This window comes from Capricornis sumatraensis, chromosome 1, assembly GCF_032405125.1.
Source record: "Capricornis sumatraensis isolate serow.1 chromosome 1, serow.2, whole genome shotgun sequence".
NCBI lineage: Eukaryota > Metazoa > Chordata > Mammalia > Artiodactyla > Bovidae > Capricornis > Capricornis sumatraensis.
In genome coordinates, this window is record NC_091069.1 from 2,675,239 (window position 1) to 2,684,475 (window position 9,237).

At 62.2% G+C, this 9,237-nt stretch overlaps 1 protein-coding gene across 3 annotated transcripts; it reads left to right on the forward strand.

Annotated features, from left to right (window-relative positions):
- Positions 1–899: 899 nt before the first annotated feature.
- On the forward strand, positions 900–9,135 carry REXO4 (REX4 homolog, 3'-5' exonuclease). 3 transcript variants are annotated; one of them, XM_068983269.1, is made up of 9 exons: positions 900–1,145; positions 2,486–2,488; positions 3,115–3,449; positions 4,842–4,979; positions 5,166–5,359; positions 6,097–6,185; positions 6,989–7,063; positions 7,748–7,822; positions 8,267–9,135. In XM_068983269.1, the coding sequence occupies exons 1-9, from the start codon at positions 924–926 to the stop codon at positions 8,378–8,380; spliced, it is 1,245 nt and encodes a 414-aa protein (XP_068839370.1). In that variant the 5' UTR covers positions 900–923; the 3' UTR covers positions 8,381–9,135. The 3 variants fall into 3 exon arrangements, with proteins under 3 accessions (XP_068839370.1, XP_068839361.1, XP_068839374.1); XM_068983260.1 differs by lacking the exon at positions 2,486–2,488; XM_068983273.1 differs by lacking the exons at positions 900–1,145; positions 2,486–2,488 and adding an exon at positions 1,439–1,487.
- The last annotated feature ends 102 nt before the right edge of the window (positions 9,136–9,237 follow it).

A 9,237-nucleotide genomic window follows, 5' to 3' on the forward strand; every position in this document is an offset into this window, starting at 1 on the left:
GGAGATCCAACCAGTCCATTCTAAAGGAGATCAGTCTTGAGTGTTCATTGAAAGGACTGATGCTGAAGCTGAAACTCCAATACTTTGGCCACTCGATGCGAAGAGCTGACTCAGCTGAAAAGACCCTGATGCTGGGAAAGATCGAAGGCGGGAGGAGAAGGGGACGACAGAGGATGAGATGGTTGGATGGCGTCACCGACTCAACGGACATGAGTTTGAGTCAACTGCGGGAGTTGGTGATGGACAGGGAGGCTTGGCGTGCTGCAGTCCATGGGGTCGCAAGAGTTGGACATGACTGAGCCACTGAACTGAACTGAACTGACAACACTTGTCCCAGCGCTTTATCCTTGTTATCGGATGCTGCTGGACTGCGGAGAGCCACTTGGGGTCGTCCCTCCTGGCCCTGGACCTCAGTGTCCCCGCCGCGTAGGCAAGACGGGCCGGGGTGGGAACAGCGGCCGGCGGACAGCGGCCCGCAGGACCGGGCGTCGGCTCCACGCCCGCTGCTCCCCGGTCCGGCCGCCCAGCGCCCCCTGGCGGCCGCCGGCCGCGCTCCCCGCCGGCCCGGCCTCGGTGCTACACCAACAGCGGTCCCCCTCGCTCCCCTTCCGGCGCTCGCCTTTCTCGGCCCCGGGCCGGCCCTCAGAGACATCCCGGGCTTCTTCCAACCCGACCCGGGGCCTCCAACCGCGGACGCCGCTCACCAGGGCGGCGGCCCTTCTCCTTAGCAGCCGAGGAGGCCCGCCCTTCTCCCGGATGTGTGGAACCAGAGGCGAAGTCTCGGTTTCCAGCCCGGTTGGGGAGAGAGAGAGCACTTCCCGGAAACCGGTGCCCACGTGATGGGGGCGCGTGCCGGGCGACTTCCGGGGTCCCGGGCGGCTTCCGGGGTCCCGGACTGCGGCCAGCCGGGCTCCAGGGCCGGCATGGTGAAAGCAAGGGGAGCAAGGGGGCCGGCCGCCGCGCGCGCCCCGCGTGGCCCCGCGCCTGACGCTGGGCCCGTCAGGAAGCCGAGGCGGAAGAAAAGGGTCTGGAGGAGCAAAGCGCGAGAAGCTGGTGGGGCGCCGGGGAACGACCCCGGAGTGGTCGCGGTGCGGCCCCCAAAGGCCCCGGAGGACTTTTCCCCGAACTGGAAGGCGCTGCAGGAGGCAAGTCCGCGGGGGGCCTACGGGCAGAGAGGGGGGCGGTGTGTGGGTCCCGGGGGGCGCGCGGGCTGGAGTGGACCCGGGGAGCAGAGCCGATCGCAGAGGCCGGAGCGCGTGGGCTGCGGAACAGCAGAGGCTGGATGCAGAGGACCCTGCTGACAGTTCAGTTCAGTTTAGTCGCTCAGTCGTGTCCGACTCTTCGCGACCCCCCTGGACTGCAGCACACCGGGCCTCCCTGTTCATCAGCAACTCCTGTCCATCGAGTCGGTGATGGCCATCCAACCATCTCATCCTCTGTCGTCCCCTTCTCCCGCCTTCAGTCTTTGCCAGCATCAGTCTTTTCCAGTGAGTCAGCTCTTCGCATGAGGTGGCCAAAGTATTGGAGCTTCAGTCTCAGCATCAGTCCTTCCAGTAAACACCCAGGACTGATCTCCTTTAGGATGGAGTGTTTGGATCTCCTTGCAGTCCAAGGGACTCTTAAGAGTCTTGTCCAACACCACAGTTCAAAAGCATCCATTCTTTGGTGCTCAGCTTTCTTTATGGTCCAACTCTCACATCCATATATGACTACTGGAAAAACCATAGCTTTGACCGTATAGACATTTGTCAGAAAGAAACGTCTCTGTTGTTTAATATGCTATCTAGGTTTGTCGTAGCTTTCCTTCCAAGGAGTAAGTGTCTTAATTTCGTGGCTTCAGTCACCATCTGCAGTGATTTTGGAGCTCCAAAAAATAAAGTCTGTCACTGTTTCCTCATCTATTTGCCATGAAATTCTGGCAACACTGGGCCTTTAATCGGTGACCACTGCTACTGATCACTGAGCGCTTCACATGTGCTTTAGACACTGCTGGATGAGCTGAGCTGATGTGTTCATATTTAACCTGAGACCGACTCTGAGATCTTTTATCATCTGCATTTTACAGATGAGGAAGTGGGCCTGAAAGGTTAAGTAGATTGCAACCAGGTCAGCAGAGCCAGGAGTCAGACCCCATGCCCCCTCCCATCAACTCCCTGCTCGTAATGCCACTATACCTCCTTGCCTTTCTGGGCCATCAGTGCACCAAGACTTGCAGATTACCTATGGGCCACTATCTCCTGGGTGCTGTTGTCGGCTGAGCTTCACTCGTAAATCACCTTCGCCAGAGTTGGCTGCTGCTGTACCGCTGTTTTCTGGATGCGGAGACTGGGAGGGGTTGAGGGACATGGCCCAGGGTCACACAGCGAGCGCCTGGGGTGCAGGTGCACAGGGCTGGGTGGGAGTTCGCACTCTTTGCTGCTGCCGACCCTCATGGTGTCTCCTCAGCCTCTTCTGAGCTCCTGAGATCTCTCCGGGAGCCTCAGAGTGGGTGAGGGGGAGCGCAGAGAAGGGCTTCTGAGACTGTTAACCTGCGCCTTAAGCAGGGAGTCCAGATCATTCTCCTGTCCTGATACATAGACCATGAAATTCCCTCGGGCAACCCCAGGGGTCTCAGACTTCCTGGGCTGTAACTCTGCCTCTTTCTTACAAGAAAGTAAAGCAAAAAGAAGCGAGCAGAGGGATGGGTATTTATTGTGGGAAGAAACTTCACGTTTTCTCTAATTCATACAAGAAAGGCAGCTCTCCTGTTGTTTAAACATCACGGGAACAGCTAGGTAGGAACTGCCTCCTCACTCAGCTGGTTGTGGCACAGCAGGGTCTTAACCGAGGGCGCTGGGCTGGGAGACCTCAGCCCTCCCTGGAGGGGAGCAGGGGTATGGTGGTCCACCCCGTGTCATTGGACGTGACCATCTCTTCCTGAGACCCTCACAGCAGGAGCAAACCAAGAAATCTGACTGAGGAAGTGGCCACCGTGCATCAGCTCGGAAGGAGGAAACTCTGAAATAACAATGTGGGAACAGGCTGCTTTTAGACACAGACATGCTTTTTTTCCCGTCTCTAGTGTGTGATTTCCAAATTACAGTGTGTCGTGTATTTTGTTTTGGGTTCTATTAGCTGCTGAAACAAAGGCCACAGACTCCACAAGAGCCTCCACTTCCCTCTCAAACGGATTCCAAAAAGCAGCCGCAGCGTGTCCAGCAAAATAGAAGCTCGATCTCAGATAAAGCAAAGAGAGATGCGATGGGGACAGAAAACACAGACCCTGAGGTCACAGGGGCCTCTGGGCCCTCGGGATCACTGAATAGCAGGAAGATACAGGCGCAGCCCAAGGAGAAAGGGGCCGAGAAAAGGACCAATGGTGACATTTCTCGGCAGCAAGGCGACATCAAACATAAGAAGCGGAAAGATGAGGAGCCAACTGCCCCCTTGCCTCCAGCCCTGCCCACCAAGTACGTACCACGGGACGTGATGATGGACGCGGCCTCCCCAGCCGCCCTGTGCCTCAGCCTCCTCCCCGGTCACAGCCACTGAGGCCTCTCTCCCTAAGGAGGCCGAGGCTGTTGGCCCCTCTGCCACCTTATCCTGGCGTTGTGGGCTTCTTCGTGGGTAATTCAGGGTGATTCAGCTAGTTTAGAATTAACCTGGGGTAAGTCTGTCCCCCTAGAGCGCAGGTGTCCTGGCATTGTGGGTTTCTTCGTGGGTAATTCAGGGTGATTCAGCTAGTTTAGAATTAACCTGGGGTAAGTCTGTCCCCCTAGAGCGCAGGTGTCCTGGCATTGTGGGTTTCTTCGTGGGTAATTCAGGGTGATTCAGCTAGTTTAGAATTAACCTGGGGTAAGTCTGTCCCCCTAGAGCGCAAGTGTAGCAGAGGCTGACCCTGTCCCATAGCTGCGGTGCCTCCAGGGCCCTGAGCAGGGCTTGGCACCTCGTGGGCCCCCAGGAAAGACTTGTGGAATGAACGAACACCAGAGCCAGAAAGACTTGAGTTCAAAACTGACCCCTGCGTCTTGCCAGTTGGGTGGTTTGGGGCCAGTTCCTGAGGTGCCCTGAACAGCAGCACGGCCACCAGTGCTGGAGCTGAGGCGCCCCTGCTGCCCCAGTGCATGCCGGTTATGCAGCAAAGCCTGGGTGTCGCCCACGCGGGACCGGTCAGCAGCTGCCTCTGCATGGCTCGGCAGGGGGTGGCGTGTCTGTGAGTCCGCCTGGCTGTGTGTCGCCGGGGGCTGAGGACACAGTGGCTGAAGGTTTCAGGGCCTGCGTGTGTCTCGGTGCCAGGCGCCCTCTCGGGAAAGAGTGGTCCCAGCTGGGCCCTGCATCGAGAAGGGGCCGTCAGGGGGCGGGGATGCACTGATTCACCCCGAGGTGTGGTCGGGATCAGTCCTGCGAGGGAGGAGCCTGTGCGGGCAGAGGCCAGAGGGCCTGTCCAGTCGGCCAGTGCGTCTCGGAGGAGAGGACCCGGCTGCTGAGCATCCCAGCCCGGGCGCCCCTGTCTGCGGGCTCGGCACGGGGACGCTGCGGGCACCAAGGGGTGTCTGAGTCTCCATTTTCCTGGCAGCGTGTTTATCTGTGGTCCCTAAATGTCTGGTAGCTGTTCGTTCTGTCATTGAGAAGGAAACGTCGCAGCCGTCACACCCGAGTAGGGGCGCAGGTGTGTTTCCGTCTCGTGTTTTTTGTGTTGCTCTGAGGTTCCTCCATTTTAGCTAAAGGGTGTATTTTTTAATTAAACGGGAAAGTGCCAAGGTGATCACCATGGCCGGTGGCCAGGCACACGGGCCTGAGCCGCCCTGAGAGCGGGCCATGCTCACCACCGCGCTAAGCCCGTTCTCCCCTCTGTCTTTTAGAGATGACATCTGGTTTGACGATGTTGACCCAGCGGACATCGAAGCGGCCATCGGCCCAGAGGCAGCCAGCATAGCGAGGCGGCAGCTGGGTCAGAGCGAGAGCAGCGCCACGCTGGTGAAGGAGCGGCCCTTCAGCGGGTACGCGGGGCGCACTCAGCCTCGGGGGGCGGCGGGGGCTCTTCAGGAAAGGGCTGCTTCCCTCCCCTCCTGTCGTGTGGGCAGGCAACTCGGCACCTGGCCAAGCCCAGTCCTCAGCACGGCACTGAGTGGTGGAACCGGGTCCTGGGTCCCGCGGGGTAACCTGGAGCCTTGGTTCCTCCCCAGGCTGACTAAAGCCTTAGCCATGGACTGCGAGATGGTGGGCGTGGGCCCCAAGGGGGAGGAGAGCATCGTGGCCCGCGTGTCCCTGGTGAACCAGCACGGGTGGTGCGTGTACGACAAGCACGTGAAGCCGACCCAGCCGGTGACTGACTACAGGACCGCGGTCAGCGGCATCCGGCCCGCGGACCTGGCGCAGGGTGGGTGGCTCAGCCGGGCCCAGCCGCCACGGGGGCCCGGCAGTCTTTCCTCCCTCCCAGGTGGGTGGGCTTTGTGTTGGCCTGGCTGCCTCTCGGCCACCTGACTGTCGGCTGGGCCAGTGTCCCCAAACTGCGGTGTCGCTGGGCAGCGGGGACGGACGGGGTGTCAGAGGAAGAAGGCCGCTGGGAGGTGAAGACGGGCCTGGGGAGGCGGCACAGGCAGCAGGGTCTTCTAGATTATTGGGAAGCCGTGGGGATGGGGCGAGCAGCGGGAGGCCTGGCCTGGGGCAGGTTCTCGTAGGTTCCCTTGGGATCCCTACATTGGGAATGAGGTTGGGGGGGCGGGCGGAGGTGTCCCACCTTGGGACACATCCGGGGCCCTGGTCTGTAGAGTTTGCCCTTGGGCGAGCTGTGCTCAGGGGCCTTGAGATCTGGGGCCTGGAGGGATCCTGAGGGCGGGGGCTCGAGGTAGCTGCCCTCCTCCTCTGGGTGCGTGGTCTCTGCCGTCCGCGCCTCTCGGGTCCTGGAGCACGGCCCGTGCTGCGGCCTGGCTGCTCCTCGGCCCCAGGCTCTGCCAGTCCCGCCTGGGCCGGGTGGGCAGCCCGAGGGCACGAGCTCGGTTGGCGCAGCCTCCCCTTGGCCCGCCCTCCTGAGGCCTTGACCCACCCCGGGTCTGACGGGGCAAGAGCGCTCGCTCTCAGCACAGCACTGAAACCTCTCCCGTGCGTGGCTTCCAGGAGAAGAGTTTGAAGTTGTTCAGAGGGAAGTCGCGGACCTGCTCAAGGGCCGGGTTCTGGTCGGACACGCGCTGCACAACGACCTCAAGGTGCTGGCCCATGCCTCTGTGTCCCGCGGCGTCGGAGGTGCCGTGCGCGCCTCCCGCCGTGGGTGACGTGCCCGCAGTGAGAGCTGGGGCAGGGGGCAGCTCCTCACACACCCGGGTAGACGGAGCCGTGGCTGACGCTGCCGCCCCGCCCAGCGACGACCCCACTCATCCGGGCAGAGCCCCCTCCCCGGGCGGGGGCACCCCCGGTGCCTGTTCCCTTGGAACCCCGGGCAGGCCCCGTCTCACAGGCTGGCCCACGGCGGGCGGCAGGCCAGCTTTGAGGGCCCCTTCCTGTGCCCCTGAGGGTGGGGCTCGGCCGTGCCCGCCAGGGTCTCTGCCCTGGGCTGCACTGGCCCGCCCATTGGGATGAGATGCTTGGGCAGCACGTGCTCTCAGCTCGGAGGCCCTGAGCGCTCAGCCTCCCGCTTCAGCCCCTGTGCCCTCCCCACCCTGGTAACCTGGGCAGACTTGCCTTCCACCCTCTCCTGGGCCTGTCTTGAGATCGTGGGGGGCCCCGTTTCATCCCTGACTTTCTGTGTGTATGTGTGATGCAAACTCAAATACGGGACCAACGGCTGCTGGCCCCTTGGTGACTGAGCCTCCGCCTTCCCCGCTTGGAAGGCTGTGTTTCCGTCCGCGCGCTCTTCCTGCTGAGCGTCGCCTGTCCCGCGATAATTGCCCCCGGGAGTTCAGCCTCTCATCAGTGCCTTGTCCTGTCTGTGTGCCAAGTGTGGGATTCTGAGAGAGGGGTGCACCTTTCTCCAGATAAACACCGAAATGCCTGTCGTGCCTTCCTCCTCCAGGCGCTGTTTCTGGGCCACCCAAAGAAGAAGATCCGGGACACTCAGAAGTACAAGCCTTTCAGGACCCAAGTGAAGGTACCTGAAACCACGTGGTTCTGAAGGCATGGTTCACGTGATTACGGGTTCTGGTCCCTGGAAGCTGGCTTCCTGGTTAAAGGTGTTTGGGTTTGGTTTGGTTTTCCCTTTTAACCTTTAAAACTAAGAGGAGGGACTTCCCTACTTGCCCCGTGGTTGGGACTTGGCGCTTCCATTGCCGGAGGCCCAAGGTCAGTCCCTGGTCAGGAAACAGAGATCCTGCATGCTGCAGTTCAGCCAAAAAAAAAAAAAAAACAGTGAATAAATAAATGAGAATCACAGGAGAATTAGACATTAGGAAAAAAAAGTAATCTTAGAGAAGACTTGGCCAACCCAAAGTTAGCTCCCCTGAGGGCAGTGAGTCCTCTCTCATCTGTGATCACACCCCCAGCTGCGGGTCAGAAGGCACGTTGTGTGTGTTTCAGAGGCAGGGCCGCTGCCCCGACAAGCAGGGACCCCCCCACGAAGAGCAGGGCCACTCCCCCCGCCCCACGAGCAGGGCTGCCCGGAGCCGACGATGCATAGTCCCTCCCTGGTCCTCCGCTGGCCAAGCGGGCAGTCACCAGCCCACACAGCCACTTTGCGTGGGAGGGACACTCACAGTCCCTTGGGTCAGTGCTCGGCGGGCCACCCCCTGCCCAGGCCCCACCCGAACGTGGCGATGTCCTCCCCTCTCCCCGGCAGAGTGGACGGCCGTCTCTGAAGCTGCTTGCAGAGAGAATCCTGGGGATCCAGGTGCAGGAGGCGGAGCACTGTTCAGTAAGCACGTCCCGGGTGACGGGGCGACGGGCCTCCGGGTCCCGGGTGACGGGGCGACGGGGCGCCGGGTCACGGGTGACGGGCCTCCGGGTCCCGGGTGACGGGGCGACGGGCCTCTGGGTCCTGGGTGACAGGGGTGAGGGGCCTCCGGGTCCTGTCTAGATTGCAGACCCCCAAGGGCTGAGGGTGAGGCTGCGGGCCCACAGAGCCTGGCCCTCTGGGCATCGAGCTGGGCCCGCAGCCCTCCCATCTGCCTCCCGAGTTGTGTGGCATCCGGGGCCCCTCGTGAGCCAGCACGCCCATCCCTCCTGAGTGGGAGCCGTTGTCAGTGGTCGTCCTCGCCCCACGTCTGGCGGCAGGACTCGGGAGCTGTGGGATGGACGGGGGTGGGTGGCCACACCGGCCACCACCAGGATGGCCGTGGTGATGGCCCGTGTCCCCCAGGTCCAGGATGCACAGGTGGCGATGAGGCTGTACGTCCTGGTGAAGAGGGACTGGGAGAGCCTCGCCGGCGACAGGCGGCCCCCCGCGCCCGAGGCCCGCAGCCAGGACGCCTAGCAGGGCCCCGCCCCAGGAGACCGTGGCGCCCGCGGGAGCTGCAACCACATCAGATGGCGGTCGGAGCCCCGGAGCCCCGGAGCCCCCGGAGTCTGACGCTCAGGGCGGGTTTCAGAATCGCGGCAGCAGCAGAGGCGCGTGGCGTGCGTGCTGCTGCGCTGAGCCTCTCCCGCACGGGGGCCCCGGGGCTGTCCCTGCGGTTCCCCGGGGCCAGGGCGGGAAGCATCTGGTTGTCTGACGGGTCTTCATCACCTTCCTCTGGGGGGCCCCTTTCCCTCACTGCCGTCGGCAACGGGAAGAAAGGAACACTGGGACTCGGGCGTGGACCGCACAGCTGCCCCATCGCCCCCTCATTGAGGGATTTTTCTCTGCCACTCGGGGGCTTGGGGGGATCTCCTGAGGCTGGGGTTCCGCTCGCCCCACCCGTGCACACCCACTATATTCAAGTTCTAGTTTTAGAGCCCACAGCAGGCAGGGGGGCTCGGGCTGCCCAGTGTGGTTTTCCCGGAGGTGGGCGCCCCCCGACCTGAACGGACGAGTGAGCGTGGGTGCCTGGGCGGGGTGCAGGCTCTCCGAAGACAGGAACAGCCTTCTGCACTGAGGGGAGCGTGCAGTGCCCTAGGCTACGCTGAGCCCCCGCCAGCCGTGTGAAAAGTCCAAAGCCACCACGAAGGTTGTGTGACATAAATGCCTGTTTTTACTTGAGCTGTGCCTTGTGGAGGCCCCGTGTCTGAGAGGATGGCTGGGTCTCACCTCTCCTGACCCCCTGCCCCCCAGGAGACGCCCGTGGCACTGGGCACCCGGTCAGGTACAGGTCGATGAGGAGAGGAGGGCCAGGCGGCTCCCCAGAGTGGCGT